Below are 17,970 nucleotides of genomic sequence, written 5' to 3'. Positions count from 1 at the left end.
GTATTTCTGGGTGCAGTGGGAGCCCCTGTGCGCTGGCTCTGCTTCTGGTTTGCTCTGAGCACTGAGCCGTGTCCCTGTCCAGAGCAGGGCTCATCTGGATGCAGCAGGGCCTGAGCAGCTGTTCCTAGAGCTGTGCACTTAGAGGAAGCCTCACATAACTGCCTGGCTAAAATGATGGATTCCCATGGCAGCACCATGGGTGTAGGGGTAGAAGAGCTCCTGATTGCCCTGTGCAAGGGAAGTTCCCGGTGCAGCTTGTGTCCTCATAGCTTGTTTGCTGCTGTTGTAAGGAGTGGGTGAGAAGTCCTATTCAGATGCTAATTAGGCCTCTTAATTGCAGCAGTCGCTGATTGCATGTATTAAAAACAGCCGAGGAAGTGAAGCATCCCGATCCTAGGGAAATATTTAAACACGAAGTAGTAAAAGGACTTGTGGTGTAGAATGCAGAAACAGCAACATTTTAGTTTACCTGGGCTGTGATCACCAGCCCTGCAGGGCTCCACAACACCCAGCACACCTTCTCTAGGTGGGTGCCCTTCGAAAACAGCATTAAGCAATGCCAGGGTGTCCTGGTGGCAGCAGGCTGACCGTGAGTCAGCAGAGTGCTTTCAAGGCCAAGAAGGCTAATGGTGTCCTTGTCAACCTATGGCTGACTAATTGTTGACCACAAAGGTGCCCATCAGCCAGCAGCGTGCCCTGGTGGCCAAGAATGCCAATGGGACTCTGGGCTGCATTGCACAGTGAGACTAGCAGGTGAGAGAAATGATCTTCCCCTCTGCTCTGCCCTAGGGAGGCTACACCTGGAGCATTACACCCAGCGCTGGGCTCCCTAGGTACTGACAGACAGGGAGAGATCCTAGAGGAAGGCTGCAAACCTGCCTGGATGTGTCCTGTGCAACCTGCTGCAGGGAACCTGCTGTGGGGATTGGACTGAGGGAACTCCAGAGCGCCCCTCCAACACCTGCAGCTCTGTGCTTCTCTAAAAGTGACCTTTTTTTCAGGACTAAATCTCCAGAAAGCAGCTTCCAGCTGAGTCACCAAATACTGCAGGTAAGAAGCTCTGATTGTACTTACCGGGAACAGCAAAGCGTGTGAGCAGGGCACACTGATAGCTGGGAACAGATTCCAGCAGCTCAGCCCAGCAGCAGGGCTGCTTGCACACGCGCCCCTGCCTCCCCAGCAGGCGGAGCAGCTGCAGGGCTGGGTGGAGTGCAGCTCACTGCCAGCAAACGCTGGGTCTGCTTTAGGCTGAGAAACTCCAGTGTCATGGCAATTGTCGGTGATGTAACTGAGCGTGCTGTTAAGACGATGACATCTGCTGTCTTGTATTAACTGCCTTTGTGGTCACCTGTGGGAGCAGTGCTCGGGAGGACCTGGGGTGCTACTGTGCTACGTGCTGCACCAGCACAGTGTACTTTGGTGCCCCAGAGACACGTTTGGGGTGATTTATATTGCTGGTGTTTTCCTTGAGGGAAGTGAGCCAGGAGACAGCAAAGGACAGAGAATTGATTTTCCAAAGGTAACTGAGTTATCCCTGATTCACTGACAGGAAGCAGGAGGTGCCCCAGGACGTGGTCTCTCTGTGGGGTGCCAGGGATGCAGCGGCACAGTCTGCACACCATTGCTTTACTTTCCTGGAAGCTGGGCTTGCTATCTGAAGGGTTTGTTTGGTTATTTCTGAGGCAGACCACCTCCAGCTATTGATCTTTGTAATGTCACTGTCCTTTTGTTGTTGGTTTTTTTTTTTTGTTTTTTGGGGTTCTTTTGTCCTTTGCCCTCTGTCTCGCCAAGCCCTGATCAGCACATGGCACCACTGCTTCTGGCTGGGAGAAAACAGGTACTGCCACTGCATCTGGTGGTAGTGCCCCAGCAAAGGCTGAGCTGGAAGATGTTAGCAGAAAAGAGACAAGCACGGAGACCTGGGTGCAGAGTGGAGCAGTGGCACAGCCTTGCAAATGGTGACACTGAAATGAGTTGCAGCTGCTCCCTGCAAGAGTGAGTGGTGGCAAAGGGATGCATGGAGGTGGTGATGGAAGGTGGTCTCTGCCACGTGCCACATCTGCCCTGTGTGCCAGTGTCTGCCCTGAGAGAGAAAATCAATACCCAGGCTAAATCCAGAGTCTTCAATATTTTTCACAGAAGCACAAATCAATATGGATTTCTTAACAAGTTTAATTTCAGTACCTGAAAGTCTGCATTCTGCCTATCTCCCGATCTTTCCAACCATTCAGGGAAAAAGGATTTTAAAAGATTTGTTCAAATTTAAGGAACTGGACCAGCAGTTACCCCCTTACCTCGTTCTCTTGCTGCCAATCCCAGGGTGTAGTGCAGGCAATCACCACATGCTGTGTCCCCACTGATGCCACCGTGGGCAGGGTTCCTGCTGCTCCTCTTTCCAGCCCACACCAGCCAGCCAGTCCCAGCCTACATGGTGTGTGAGCAGCCTGATTTAAGGGTGCTGCAGAGCTTGGGAACAGCTCTGTATTTACCGTACAAAGCCTTTTTGCAGTTTTAGATCATTGTATGGTCACTGCAAAATGAGCACAAGCTGTGGGCTCATCTCACCTGAGCAGAGGACTTCAGGTAATGTTATTGCACTCAGAATGACCCCACTGAAAATGTAACGAGCTTCATTCTGGTTAAGCTGCTAATGCAACTGTGTCCACCAAGGTCAGCATCTGTTGTTCCAATGCCAGCACAGGAGTGGCTGTTGCCATGGGTACTGCATCCATCCTGCTGCAGAGGGACCGCGCAGTAGGGGCAAGCAGGAGGCAGAGGGATGGGGCCAGAGGCACAGCCCTGGGATGGGGATAGCAGTGGGGAGCTGCAGCCCCTGCATTCTGGTCACTGAAGGTCCTGCTGCTGCTTGCATCTCAAGGGAGTGCTTTAATTGCTGTATTCCTGTTTTAGTAGACAGAAATCCCAACTAGGAGCTGCACACATCAGCTAGCAGAAGTTGGCACCCATACAGACGTGGAGGGAACATCATCTGCATGTGGATCAGTGTGGAGCTTCCCTTTTCCTCCTTCCCTTCTCCTCCTTCCCTTCCCACCATGTTCTGTTAAGCCCAGCTCTGCAGGTACCGACATCCCACACCGTGCTATAGGATGAGCTCCTCAACCTCAGCAGCCACCTCCTTGGTTGCTCATTCCCTGACATTGTCCTTTGCCCTCCCTTGCTTTGATTTGTTTGTTGTTTTTTTTTCTACCATTTGAAATAACTCTCAAAAGCCCAGCGAGTCCAAGCAATTCATAGCGCGTGTTTATTTTTTCCTTGATGGACAGTAATGGCTTCTGCAGTGCCATTACTGTATATCATCTAAATCCAAGAGCTGAGGTGCTCCAAAGGGCAGCCTTCATTCAGCAGCTGTGAGAGCTCCTCCAGCACCGTTATCAGCTGCTGGGAGCGCTGTGCACCTTAAATCTTTGCTTGCCGTGGCTGCTAAGCCCAGCTCTTAAATTTCCCCAGGAAATGCCCAAGCAGCAAACCCTCATCTCAGCAGCATCTCTTTGCTGACAAACTGCTGTCACTCCATCACAACTTCCCCCATCTTTAGTAACCACCAGGTCTGCTGGAAAACTGCACCAAGTAGTGTTAAGAAGCAACTTGGTTTATTTTGATGAAATACAATAATTATCATGCTTAGCAGCTGTTGCTATTTAAAATAAGAAAAAACGGGGCTTGCATTGAAAATGTTTTGTAAACCATGTGCACCAACAATCTGTTTCAGTGAAACCAGCCATTATGGAAACCGTATAATAGCAGGAGCTCATTATGGAAAGTTAAATTGCAAATCATATTTTGTTTCAAATGAGCAAGATGAATGCATAATTTGCCTCAAAGAAATAGTTTTGCAGTTCTCATCCTGCTGCCAAGCACCAAAGCTCTCGGGCTGCAGCTGCCGGAGCTCTGATTGTCCATTTCAGACAACAGGAAGTTTTGGTTTCAAAGGAAGATCTGAAGAGAGAACGGGAGGAACAACAGCAAAGGGAAAAAAATAAATAGGCCGAACACTGTTGCTGCTCTCACGGTGCAGCAGTTGCAATGCTCAGCAAGTTTCCTGCAGAGACCCCAGCAGCCAAGTGGCAGAAGGCAAAGGGCTGCAGGGCTGGGGCCACCCCTTGTGACACCAGATGATGGCTGGGGGTCCCTGCAGGGTTCCCTCGTGGGTGCAGACTTTCCTGCACAGAGCTTGCAGCTCCAACCTTCAGCCTGCATGTGTTCTTCCACAGTGAGAGTGTCACTTATGCACATGGCAGTGGTTATTATCCTGCCGTCACTGCTCTGTCCCTGTGAGTCCAGCAATCCCCACACAATAATGCCATCAGAGCTCATCCATTTGCACCAATTAAAAGCAATAGGAAATACTCCAGGGAGATTCAAGTCTCGCCTGCTCTTCCTCAGGGCCTGGAGTTCCCCTTATTCCCCATGGGAACACAACACTCAGTGGCTCTGGGGCTGCTGAGTGTGCAGACGCCATGTGTTCCCTGCACATGTCCCCAGTCTGCAGGGATGGAGCAGCACTGGGATCCCAGCAGCTGAGAGAAGCTTCCAGGAGCAGCAGTCCGTGCAGGGATGCTGTCAGCCCCCACATGTCAATGCAAACCACTGCCACCAGATTTTATCGCCAGCCTTAAACCAGAGCGTACGTAGTAATGGGGCTTGGCAGGGAATCCACTCCTATAAATTCTACAGTTGATAGGGAACAGAGCAGTGAGCTGCTGCCTTCAGGGAACACCACAGGGAGCTGAGGGGTGGACATCGACCATGGGACGGCAGTTGTGGGGGGTCCCAGCAAAAGCCATATCAGGAAGACAACTGTGGGAGGAGGGGTTGTTCAAGAGCCAAAGTACAACAGGAGCCTGCCCTAAGGTCACCACATGGGCACTCCCTGTCTCTTGTCCCCTAACCAAGACACTACAAGGGCTCTCCGAGGAGCCTGTAAGCATAAAGCACGGCTGCAGCTGTGCTAATTGGGGTGGCATTGATTGCAGCTGCACCAAGGGTGCAGGCAACTGAGGGGGGGCCAGGCACAACAGAAGCTGTGGGGTCTGTTCCTACCCTGCAGGCTGGGGCTGGATAGAGCTCACTGCATCCTCAGAGTGCCAGGAACTGCTGTGCCCAGTGCCAGGTGAGCCCACTGCTGCGGAGAGCTCTTTAAGTGCTGCTGGCACCAGCAACGTGGCTGAGCAAAAAGTGCTCCATTTGTCTCTTTCAGGCTTACAGCAAATGGAAAAGCAAGAAATTGGCAGCAGGTAAATTGTTGCTATTTGAGACTATAAAATAACGGAGGAGCAAGCACAGCAAGTGGTGCCATCACAGGGCTGGGAGCAAGGAGTGCTCTCCTCCCAGGGCAGGCATGTGGCTTCTCAGAGCCTTTCAAGGTGCTGTGTATCTTCACAGAGGATTTCAAACCAGTTAACTTAGCAGCAAGGCAGAACAAATAATTGAGAAGCTAACGAGTGTCCCATAACCTTCATAAAAATAGCAAATATTTAATACTGCAGGCTTTTATTTTTTCTTGAATGTGGGCCTTTTTTTCTTGTCCTGGAGCTCAAATCATATAGGTGATTCTTCCTGTTTCGCAGCCTTAATTAGCCTCTATTTCCTGCCTCTTGTCAGCACTGTGCAGCCAGCTCATTGCTTCATGCTGCTGCTGGGTATCTGCACTGTGTGGCTGTGCTCTGGAATTAAAATGTTTGTACAAAAGCCGGTTGCGAAGCCTGCATCTTTACAAACCTCCTTGTAAGAAACAGCAGCAAACCATGGGCATCAGTGCCCCATCCTGGATAGGATGTACCTGGGTTACACCTTCCACCAATGTGAGGCAGCAGAAGTCTCCAAAAGTCTCTCCAAAAGCCAGGAGGACACTGGGGATGGGCAGCTCAGCCTCAGGCAGGGCACAGTGCCAAGTTGCTTTCAGGCACTGGTGAAGTTCTCACATGAGCTGCAGGAAATAGGCAGCAGGGGATTGTCACACAGCATCCAATGAGTGCAGCAGTCCTGTGAGTCCTTGGGGAGACAGAGCCAGGCTGAGGGCCAATGACATGAAGTCAGAGAGTTCAAAGTGCTCCTAGTGCTGCTTTGATTTGTACAAGCTCTGCTCCTCTGTGAACTCACTGCAGTACTTCTCCCCCACGCAGGCAATCCGTCTTGCTGCTTTCACTGGATTTTTCTCTTTTGTCTTTCTTTTTTCTTTTTTTTTTTTTGAATAATTCTCCTTTTACTGCCATTGGATTTTTGTCGCTGGTTCCCCACTTTGCTGGGCACAGAGGGCTGCAGGGTGAGAACAAAAGCCCTACGTATGGCCCCACCATGGCCCTCATTCCTGGGAAAGAGATGGATTGTGGCAGAGGTCCATGCCTGAGCCCTGCAGAACACTGCTGTGGGGCATGTGGGGGGCTCGGGGTGGCTTTGGGGGCACTATCTCATCACCTCCCTTTTTCTGGACCATGCCAGGACACTGCCCCCAGCCTCAGATCCAGGATGGTCACAATGTACCCCAGCACCGCCACAGCAGTGCAAGCAGCACTGTGCAGGCACTGAACAGGGAGGAGTCTGGCTCTGCTTGCAGCAATGACAGCAACACTTCTTCCATCACATCCTTGCCTTACTCTCTGTTCGAGCACGAGGCTGATACCCTGCACCAGGTATACTGAGGCTGTTTGCCCTGTGACAAGGCACATGTGGGCGAGCATACTGTTGTGCTGGGCCTGATGAGAAGCCCTTGTCAGATGCACAGATCTTCCCCTGGCTCACACCCTGTCGGTCTCTCATTGGGCATTCAGCGCAGCGCTGGCTGCAGTTCCGCTGCTCACAGCCCGCATCGCCGGCTTCTCTGCCTCCAGCACTGCTTAATCCGAGACAACACCTGGAGTGCGTGGCAATGATTTTGTCCTTCTTGAATCCTCTGTCCTCTCTTATTCCTTCTGTCCCACTCCTGGAGAGCTGCAGTTCCCTTTGCAGTTCCCTCTGACATCTGAGGGATGTCACAGCTTAGTGCTGCAATGTCCCAAACTCCCTAAACTCAAGTTGTGCCAGGGGAGGTTTTCACGTTGGGTAATAGGAACAATTTCTTCTCTGAAAGAACAGTCAGGCACTGGAACTTCTGCCCAGGGAGGTGGTGGAGTTGCTGTCCCTTGAGATGTTCAAGAACCATGGAGATGTGGCACTGAGGGACATGGATGGTGGGCATGGTAGGATGGCCTGGGCTTAGGCTTGGTGATTTGAGAGGGCTTTTCCAACCTCAGTGATTCCATGATTCACAGCCTTGCGCCCCCCTGCCCCTGCTCATGGGGCCGTCCCACAGCACCAGAAGTATTTGGGTGGCAGCAGGGCAGGGGCAGGGCACAGAGCAGCCCCAGGAAGACTCAGTAGGGCCGAGCCTGGAGTGGGGTGCAGTTACAGTACCCCACAGGTACTGCTTCAGCTCTGCTGGCAACAGGTAACAGCTCCAAAGCTTTTGTGGATGATAACAAGCTGTGTCTTTATGGCCAGCAATCAGCAGTTATAGCCTGACACAGTCTTCCTCTAGCTGCCATTTTGCAGCCTGCACATCTCTGATGTTCTTCTTCTAATTACTCTGTTAAAGCTCCCTCACAGAGCACTGGCAAACATCCGTCCAGCACATTGCTGCCTGTGGGTCCCTGAACTCTCCCACAGAGAGCAGTTTCCCAGGGAAACAAGACAAGAAACAGACCAAAAGAACGCCAGAATCCTGCTTCCTTCCACCACCAGAACTACAGCTCACTCTGCTCTTTCACTCTCCTAGCGCTGTCACCCACTAATTGGCATCAGGCCTCAACACAGTGATCATTTGCTCTTCTTCATCTGTTTGTCCCATTCATCCTGCACATTGTTGTCTCCTCGCAGCAGCCACTGCCTGGCTCCCTGCTTGTCCCTCTCTGTCTCAATTGCACTGATGAGATGGAGCCAGTGCCCAGCACCAGGTCAGGGCCAGTGGTGCTGTGATGACAGAACACTGAGCACAGAGAGAGCCAAAGTCTTCCTGTAAAAGGGACACGACAAATGCAGGATGTGCTGCAGCTGCTGCTCATTGCCTGTGTCCTGCTCATGGATCTGATCATTATTTTAATGAGCTGCAGCATCTCGTAGAGCGCAGCACAGTGAAAATTATATTAAACAACCATGAAAAGAAATCATTTATTTCAGTAATGTCTGTGTTTTGGATTGCAGGGGGGGAAAAAAATGACTCCAGCAATGCGACTTTTCCTGCCGAGCCACAGTGTGGCAGGCTGCTCGTTAGCTTAAATCATTGCTGCTCAGAATGTAATCATCTTTAAAAATGATTAAAACCATGAGCCTCGCCAACAAAATGCATGGAGGCCAACATGGCAAAGGGCCTCATGATTCCAGCACCTGGGCTTCACTGTGGCCTGTGCTCTGCCCACCCACAGACCTCGATAGCTTTAGGGCTGGAGGTATATGTGCCCCACAGCAGAGACAGGAGGTGCTGCTCCCCCACAGGTCTCTTGTGGAGCCCTATGCCACACAGCCAATGCGTGAACCCAGGTGGGAAATGAGCGTGAAATCTGATTGCAAGGTTCAGCAGAGCTGATGGACATGGGCAGCTGGAATGGCTGCACCTTGAAGGAAGCCAGGCAAGCGCTGCTGGGCTCTTCCAAGCATTGTTAAATAATCATCTGTAGCCAATGATTATTCATGAGCACAATGAAGATTATCATTCAGATTCCTTACCAATTCCACATGGCTCCTGTTTGATGTGGCGAGGCTCTAGCAGTGCATTTGCATTAGAGAAAGTATTACTACTTTTGATGGAGAAGGATTACAGAAGAAATCTGCATAAATTTATTGGTAAATGTCATTTAGCATATGTCCAAATGTAATGTATCACTGCTCGTAGTGCAGACTGCCTGACTCACACAGGACTTTTTTTCAGAAGACAGACAAATAACCCCTGGGACACCATCACCTCACTGTGAGACTGGACATTAAGTCACCACTGCACTGCTGGCTGAGTTCAGAGCCAGCCTCATAAGCTGGGCTTTTCCATGCATGCAATGTGAGCCATGCAAACACTCCAGGGCAGGGGAAGCCTTCACCTTCTGCCATCAAACATTTATGTCTGCAGCAAATTCTGCATCAGATTCCCAGTGTTTCACTGCCACACATCTCTGCCAGGCAAACAAAGGCGGCACTCCGTCATGACTACCTGATACATCTTATCATCTTGTTAGCAATTAATATTAGCATGGTAGAAATTGCTAATATGTGATATACAATAATTAGAATTCAATTTAATTGCTGAGGAGCTCTTGGACTTTGCATACAAATGTGGTGCTTCCCCCCTGGACCAGAAAATGGTGCGTGGGGAAGAAGGCATCCTAAAGAGAGGATGAGGCTGATGCAGCCCAGCTGAGCTCTGTGCAGGGCAGCACCTCCATGAAGCACAGCACCCCCATGAAGCACAGCACCTCCATATAGAGCAGCACCTCCTAGCCCATTCCAGTCTGCTGTATCTGCAGAGCTCTGCAGCTGCGCTTCATTGGGTCCAGCAGCACCCTGTGTTCAGCTGTGCCTTATTGCAAGAGGACAGGGCCTCTTCTCTTCCATCTGTGTCTCAGATGAGAGGGGAAGGAAATACTTCTGGAAACAGCAGGATGCTTTGTGTGTAACTGCAGGTACAAGAGAAAAAGAGGGATGTGAAGAGAGTTTTGCAGGGATATCACCACATGCACCAGTGCAAGTGGGAGTGTGGTCTGGAAAGCAGTGGCTCTATAGAAGGTTTTGGGGCCATGGCAGGCACCCAGCACCATGTGGCCACCTGTGTGGCATGCAGTAATGGCTCTGCAGCATGCCCAGGACAGCAGGAACTTATCTTGAACTGCATTTTTTCCTGTGCAGAAGGGGCTGGCTGCTACCTCCCAAAGATTTCTGACTGCTGGTGACTCAGAACTGAAATGACTCAAAGAAAGGCAGCATCCGAGGAATAAAGTCAGCTGCTAAAGCCCCCCCATCAGCCAATTCCACAACTCAGCATGATTTCTGGAGTGATTAGTGCACTGCATAGGGACCTTGCAGAGGAGATGCTCTCTGCTTCGGCACTGGAACTCTTCGTCTGTTCACTGTGATAGTGCCATGCACAGCAGCAAGGCCCGGTAGGGGCTGCGAGAGGAGGGCTCTGGAGGATGCAGAGAAGGGGCCTTTGATCCCCATAATTAACTTTGATTTAAAATGCATTATGAAACTGAGCATTAGGAGGAAGCTGGGGCTGCTTTGATGTGTGCATGGGGATGTGGCAAAGAGGCTGTGCGGGGCAGAGGGTGCGGAGCAGCTGGGGCTGCACGCAGAAAGGGAGCACTAAGCAGAATGGGCACCTGGGTGCTGCCCTCGGGAGCCACACAGTGGGAGAGCACCAGGAATGGTGCAGGAGCTGCAGGCTCCAGACCTGCCTTACAGCAATTCTGCCTGCGCAAAGGGCTCTGGCACTCAGAAACAGAGGGCTGCTCTGTGCTGCGGGGAATTTCATGTCTGGGGAATTTCATGAGCTGGGGAAGGCTGTTTGTACAGGGCTACGTTGTGCAAAACTGTCACTGATGAAGGTGACCTTGTGAGTTAGGTGTTTCCTGCCCTTCATAGCAGGAACAGTCACAGGTGCCTCTCCCACACTTGTACAAGTAGTCATGGACGCAGCAGCTGCTCACACCTACGGCTTTGATGCCTTTGCTACGGCTCGGTGAGGAGCTGCGGGCCCGTGTGAGGCTGCGCTGCCGGGACAGCAGGAGACGTCCCGCTCCGTCTGCACCGGACTCGCAGCGCTGACCGCGAATCGCACGGAGCGAGGTGCGGGGAGCGGGCCCGGCATCTGCCGGCTCTGCTGGAAACTGCAGGCTGAGCTCCGCTGAGCTCAGACGGTAGCTCCTCATTATGTAGGAGCAGCGCTGCGGATTTGTTTCCTGAGTTTTGGCGTAACTTTTGCTGTATTCCCCAACTCTCAGTCCTTCAAGCCTAAGGGAGCTGTAAAACATCACCAAATGTGAACTGGGAGAGGAGATTGGAAAACGATTTTGGAAAACAAGCAGATGAGCTGTGCCAGCGCCTGCGGACTCATTTTGAAAGAATTCCCCCATTTCCTAGGGCATGCACACCCAGAGATGAAGTCAGGTTTCCTCTGTCAGGCAGACTTAGAGTGTGCTATGGCATATTTATAGGATTCTTCCTCCCTCCATCCCTCCCTGGGGCCAGCAGGGCAAGCAGGGCAGCAGTGCGCAGCACCTGATGGTTTTCTCCCTGAATTTGCTCAAGCTGAGGCAGTGCTGATAGGCAAGAATGAGCCATAATCATGAGCTCTGGTAAGAAGCTGAAGCTTAAGGAGCAAAAGCAGGAAGAAAAGCTGTCCAACTATGTGGGACTTGGGATTGACATTGTGTTCAGAGCCTGGGAGCTCTCTGGGGCTGTCTATCTGCATGATCCCACACAGCAGCTAAAGTCCTTCCTGTTGCCAGCACTCTTCAGGGCTTAATTAATATTTGAGAAGCAATTTACAGATGAAAATTGCAAACACCCAACAATCCCGAAAAGTACGTTTGTCAAGGAGAGGCCTGACTCATAATGTTGCTTCGCTGAATGTTTCCTGGACTCATTTACTCACTAGAAAACAAGTTTGTGTTGCAGGGGTTCTCAAGCAGGGCTGCAGCACTGGCAGAAACTGATGGAGCAGCTGATGGCCAGGTCCTGGGAGCCTCTAAAGCAGGACAAAAACCACACATAGTTTTCTTCCTTGTTGTCAGGGATGCCGGGAGGCAGCACTGCTGGTCACATGCTGCTTTGCAAAGGAACTGCAGGGACAAGTGGTTCCAAGACCTCTGAATGCTTTTGGCGACTTAGATCAGTGTGACAGCAGTTAACATCTTTGGGGGGTGTTAAATCCTGAGAAATAAATGCGGCATTGCTGAAAAACTATAGGAGGTCCTGTGAAGTCAAACTGCCCCTCGGTGTCTGTAGATCTGTCTCCTTTGACTGTTAATTACTTTTCCTTCCTTTCACTTCATGCTGCAGGACATTTGCTCACAGCTCTCTGTAATATTTATTAGCACTTGGGGTTATAAACAACCCCTCCTGTTTCCGCCTGGGGCCCATTCCTCCTGACTTCAGACCCCATCTGGCAGCAGTGAGGGCTGTGGGGCAACACAGTGACGATGGGGTGCAGGGATCAGCTGGGTCCTTATCTTTAGTGAATTGTCCTAGATCTCTGATGGATTTTTTTCATGGAAAAGTAACCTGACAGCTCACAGGGGAGCAGGCAGATGGAATGAACTCCTGGAGCTTTACCAACTTCTACCTCTGGGGGACTGCTCTGTATCAAGACAGGTAGGTAATAGCCCTAGGGATGCTGTTTTTCTCAAGTTTCCAGGCACAGGTACAAATGTCACCACAATGCTCCTCCTTATTTGTCCCAGCAGAAGGGTCAGTGATTCAGCTACGGAATCACTGGGAAAGGCACAAAACAGGAGAGTTCTGCTACTTCATCCCATAGTCATCCTGTATTGTCGTGGAGGAATTGGAAGAATCACAGCTCCCAGCTGGGCTATCAGTCCAGCACACGTCTGGTGCATTCATCACACAGTGCCCAAATCACCATTTTTCAGCTTGAACTCAGAACAACAAAACAGAATATTTGTTAAAACAGGAGGATGTGTTCTGATTATCTCTGCTCTGCTTCTGACAAAGCTCCTTCTATTTACAGTGACAAAGATAAGAAAAAGCCTGGATTTATTCCTCAGCTGACACTGCTATCCTAGGACAGAGCCAGTAGGGTGTGCAGCAGGGAGTTCATGCGTTGGACTGTTTTGGTTCTTGTTGTCCCTCTGTTGCTATCTTTTAGTGCACTAATGAGAATGCCATTTGTAATTAAAGCTTAGCACTAACCAGTGCCTGCTTACAGCAGCTGTGTTACCTCGAAAGCAGCACGGATGACACTGAGCTGTGAAACAGTGACATTGCAGAGCTGTGTGTTTACTCCAGCAGGACTGGCCCTGTAGGCTCACAGATGAGGCAAGTTCCTCTTCTCTTGCACAGAAGTCACAGCTACAGTTAAAAAAAGGGTTATAAAAATACAAGTAACTTAAAGCTGCAGAAATAGCCCTGATGCCAACAGGTGTGCAGAGAACACCCAGAACTAACGCTGCTCTTCTATTTGCATACAGACTTTCAGACACACACTCTTTCAGAACCTACACCAGCTCCCTCTGAAAGCCACACGGTATTTTCTCATCCTCCTAGGCTTTCTGAAGTTATAAATGAGTAGCTGAGGATGCTTGCTCATGTGCTGCCACAACAAGCTAATTGTTTGTTACGACACGAATGTTTCTGTTGGGTTTGGTAAGCATCATTTAACAGGCTTGTCAGATCTTCTGTGCAAGGTGAGTTTGTCTCAGTAACAGCACAGCAGCACCGGCACACGCAGACAGATCTGGCTGCAGATCTCCTGTGTGCATCAGTGTGGCTATGACTGTCCTCATTCTCCTCCAACCTCGCAGCTCAGTTCCCCATGGGAGCAGCTCTCATCCTGCTTCACTCCAAGTGGGCAGCGCTAACAGAGCACTCTGAGCTGCAGATCATCACCAGCTCCACGCGTTCTGTCTGATGTGCTGAGGGAGCGGCCATGCAGACTGCTGGACTCTGCAGGGGCAGCAGCCCAGGAAGGGCAGCACTGCGGAGCAGCTGGGAGGTGCAGTGCCCTCATCTGTTTGTGATACGAATCTCCTGGCTGGAGATGCTGCATTCCTTTCGGGACACCAAATATCAGATCAAGGGGCCAGGGAAACATGATGCAATGCACTGACCCAGTACACGCTCAGCTGATTCAAATTTGCTTTCGAGTTTATGGAAGAGATGAATTTGTCCCAGCATACCTCATCCAGATCAGGTATCACCTGCCTTCCCACAGCCAGCAAAAAGCCAAAGGGCAGCATAAAAACAGCACCATGGGTGATTTAAAATGAGTATGGTTGTGCTTACACTGGTTCACAACCAATTTATCTGGCAGGTCATCAAAGGTCTGGTACTTACGTGGAAGGTAATTTAAAAACAGTGATCTGGATATGCTGGCAGTCTTTAATAGAATTTTTAAAAAATAAAACTGAAAGCGGAGATGTTTTTACATATAGCCTATGTAGTTTGCTGTCCCCTTTTACACACAGCTCTTTTCCCCTGGAGAGCACGAAGGCAATCTGCAGGATTCAGCTATCAGAAGTTTCCTAGCCCAACGTTTGCAATGAGAACTGTTTTTGTTTGTTTGTTTGTTTGTTTTCAAAGCCTGCTGGCTTTCACTATTTTTACTTGAAAAATGAACTTTGTTTTAGATTGGTTTGAGATAGAACCGATGCCTGACATTCTGAAGGTTTTGTCTCTAAGGACCTGTGGCCAGAAGATTAGAAAACAAGTTTTTAAAGTGAAAGGTTGTACTTAGAAGGTTTAAAACTACTTACTGATAAATGGGTTTGACATGCATGTATTGTTTGGCATACAGAACTATCAACAATTAGACTTCCTAATAACATTATTCCTGCTCAAGTGCTGTTCTTCGTTCTAATTAATCACGGTTCCTAGTGCAGCCCAGCAAACCTCTGCCAATCCCTCCCTTTAAAAAGAGTCCGTTGGAAACGTGCTTTCATTCGTTTCTTCCGTTGCTCCGCCGGACGCATCTGACCCCGGCGTGCCGCTCGGTTACAGTGTCGCTCAGCCATTTTTGTTTCCACGGGACATTTCGAGACGCGGACGCTATCCGCGCAAAGCTGCCAGCATTTCCTTAAGCGCTGTCACCACCGGCACAGCAGCGCACAGCACGACGGAGGCGCGGCAGCAGCCACGCGGTCCGTGACGCGGCGCGGCGGTAACGGATCGGCGGCGACGTTCCGCAAGGGGGCGCCCCGCCCGCATGCAAAAGGGGCGGGGCCACCCTCACGTCACGTGACGCGGACCGGCGCTCCTTTGTCATAATGCGCCGCGTCACGTGAGCTGTGGGCGCGACGTGCCGTTGCGCAGCCGCAGTGCGGTGCCCCGTGCGGTCGGCGGCCGGGAAACCCCTCGGAGAAACGCCGAGGCGGGGGCGCCGGATCCGCCATAGCCGGAGGCCGGGCCTGGGAACGTCGCGAGGGGACGGGAAGCGGAGGCCGAGCGGAGCCGAGCTGCGGGGACGCTCCGCGCCGCCTGACCGCGCCGCGAGGAAGAGCCGGGGGGGCCGGCCGCGCCGCCGAGGCCCAGCTCGGTTCGCCGAGAGCCGGAGCCGACGCGGGGAGCGGGGCCTCCATGGAGCCCTGAGGCCTCCCGAGTGCAGCGTGCTCAGGCCGCGCGGCCCGGCCATGGCGCAGCGCCGCGGCCTCTGAGCGCCGCCCGCCGCAGCTCAGCGCCGCCGCCGCCCGGCGTTCGGTGCGGCCCAGCCCGGCCCCGCCATGTCGTGCGTCCATTACAAGTTCTCCTCCAAGCTGAACTATGACACCGTCACCTTCGACGGCCTCCACATCTCCCTGTGCGACCTCAAGCGCCAGATCATGGCCCGGGAGAAGCTGAAGGCGGCTGACTGCGATCTGCAGATCACCAACGCCCAGACCAAAGAAGGTGCGTGGGGCCGGGAGGGGGCCGGGCGCGGCGGGGCCGTGGGGAGCCGCGCTTTTGTCGACGCTGCGCTGGCGGGGCGGCGGGCCGGGCTGCCGTTCCGAGCTGCGGGAGCCTGGAGTTCTGGTTAAAATTAGCAAAGAAGGGAGGTTAACTTGGCACTGCGAACTTGCCGGATTTATTTGAAATCCGATGGAGAAAGCTGTGAGAGAGAGGTATAGAGCAGATGTCGAACTTGTCTGAAGAAATAAAGTCGGTTCGATGACTTCATTTTCTTCACCGTATTGAAAAGCTGTCTCTGTGGCTGTTGCAGAAACCACTTTAGCAGCGTCCTCGGTCACGAGTTATCTGACCTACCATCTTTACAGACCCTTAAAAGCCATTTTGCGTGAGTGTTCTCTGTATGTAAATTACACTTTGGAATTTCCTGTTAGTGTAACTTCTTGCCTATTGCTTTTATTTTTTTTATTTTTTTTTCCACCGAAGACATTGCCCTTCAAGTGCAATGAACATTATGCTATGTTTCATTCATATCCCTTTTTTGCATTATTATGTAGTTACAATGCCAGGCAGGTGGTGCAGTCTAATGGCAGAGGGCTCATGGGGAATATGAGAAGAAATATTCTTGAAAATGACATAAATTCTTCTAATTCCAATGTGGTGCTCAATTATCAGTAATAATAATGGTTCTATATTGCTTGGTGTGATACTACAGTTTGTGGTGCTGACGTGCCATCCTGATTTGGATGTCATTAAAGACTTTGGGATGTCAATTCTTATCAATAAAAAGAATTCTGAAGTGTTTTTATTTCTTAAGTAGTAAACTTATCTGTTTGCCTTGTGGTTCTGGGACACTCAAGTTTTTCTTCTATTAGTGGTTTGTTTTTTTTTTTTTTTTTCACATATTAAAATTCAAGCAATGTAATTTGTACACCAGTAACTGTAACTTGAACCGTAGCATTTTAAGTGACTGGGTTTAAAGCTCTCTGATTGTCTACAGATACAGAAACTATTTTCAGGATGTTGATAGACTTACCAGCATAACACCAGGGAGCTGCTGAGAGATGCCATTGTATCACGTGTGTAGGTAGATACACATCTTACAAAAATCCTGAACTTTTGTATCAGTACAGGGTGAAATGGGGAGATGCTTTTGGAAAATGTTTTCCTCATGTTAAGGACTTTGTTCCAGGAAAATCTCTTGAGCTTTGTGTGCAGTTGCTGATGCACTGCTGGCTTCACAGAACTGGCAGCCTGAGTGGATAGCTGTCTGATACTGTGTTGTAACAGCTGGGTCTGTGTAAAGCACAGCCTTGGCACCTCAGTGTTAGATGTAACAAAACGTGGTGCAGCCCAGCTATCACCAAAAGAAAAAACTCTGATTTGGGTTTGGATTCGGTTTGTTTGCTTGTTTAGAGGCTTTCCTGCTGTTTTTAACAGAATCTCCTTGTAGCGGGTGAGGAGAGAAGCAGAAAGCAAAATGCTGAAGGAAAAAAATTACTGATTTATGCACGCATAAGTGTGCATCCCATAAAGTGTTACTCATGTTCTTAATACTAGTTTTACATAGGGTGTTTGTTCTCATACGAATCAGGATCCAGTGGAGAAAAAGTATCTGCCTCAATAGGTTGTTAAGTGTGGTGTTGCCTGAAGGCAGAGCATCTCTTCAGAGAGCATGGCTCTTGTTTAAGGGCAGCAAGATTGTCTTCTGGCCCCCCTGCGTTGCTTTTAGGCCGTTATGAGAATAAGTATAACTTGCAGACTTGATGTATTATAAGTATGGATGTCTGTGGAAGTTTTTGTAGGGGTCATTTCCATTTAAAATAATAATAAATGTGGGTTTCAGAACCAGGCCAGATGCCAATTATTTTAGTTTATGTACATACCCTTGAATTTAATTTTGTATTAATTGGACTTGGTATTTGAATGCACTATCAACAGAAGGAAAAATCAGACAATGGTATTTTACCTGAATTGGATGCCTGGAGTTCTTGTATATGGACACAAAGTAATCATTTCTTTTGATTTCATGTACATGTGGGGCTTCTGACAGATGTTAAAGTGATGCTGGAAAGAATAAAGTGAAACTTGACTGAAGGTGGCCTGCTGGGTCTGATTTTTATTTATTTATTTTTTTGGAAACTCATGTTTCAAAATTCAGTAGCTGTTAATTTTCATAATGGAAATCTGGAAATAAAAGCAATTCTAGTATAAGCTAAAAGTAGTGGGGAAAAAATGTGAAGGTAGACCTTAATATGCAGAGAAAGCAAAAAGGATGGTTAGGGTCCATTAAAAAAGCCTGTACTCAAGAATGACACACTTAAATATCCACCTGATCAGAATTTGATTGCAGTCTTTTATAGCAGATGCTCC

At 49.9% G+C, this 17,970-nt stretch overlaps 1 protein-coding gene and 1 long non-coding RNA gene across 9 annotated transcripts in view; both read left to right on the top strand.

Annotated features, from left to right (window-relative positions):
• The first annotated feature begins 753 nt into the window (after nucleotides 1–753).
• On the top strand, nucleotides 754–14,821 carry LOC128079173 (uncharacterized). Its single transcript, XR_008206004.1, has 3 exons — nucleotides 754–1,050; nucleotides 12,229–12,351; nucleotides 12,444–14,821. It is a non-coding gene; the product is annotated as an uncharacterized LOC128079173 (long non-coding RNA).
• Nucleotides 14,822–15,369: 548 nt separating this feature from the next.
• The window catches only part of RBBP6 (RB binding protein 6, ubiquitin ligase), a 31,133-nt gene continuing 28,532 nt past the window's right edge, over nucleotides 15,370–17,970 (top strand). For 4 of the 8 annotated variants that reach the window (XM_052679635.1, XM_052679633.1, XM_052679638.1 and 1 more), the window contains exon 1: nucleotides 15,370–15,600. In XM_052679635.1, the coding sequence (XP_052535595.1) occupies nucleotides 15,435–15,600 (166 nt within the window). In that variant the 5' untranslated portion in view covers nucleotides 15,370–15,434. The remainder of the gene's footprint in view (nucleotides 15,601–17,970) is intronic. The other 4 variants (XM_052679637.1, XM_052679639.1, XM_052679636.1 and 1 more) reach the window with 1 other exon arrangement.

This window comes from Tympanuchus pallidicinctus, unplaced genomic scaffold, assembly GCF_026119805.1.
Source record: "Tympanuchus pallidicinctus isolate F22 unplaced genomic scaffold, pur_lepc_1.0 scaffold18, whole genome shotgun sequence".
In the NCBI taxonomy this organism is placed as follows: domain Eukaryota; kingdom Metazoa; phylum Chordata; class Aves; order Galliformes; family Phasianidae; genus Tympanuchus; species Tympanuchus pallidicinctus.
This window is presented reverse-complemented; position numbering and strand designations above follow the sequence as displayed.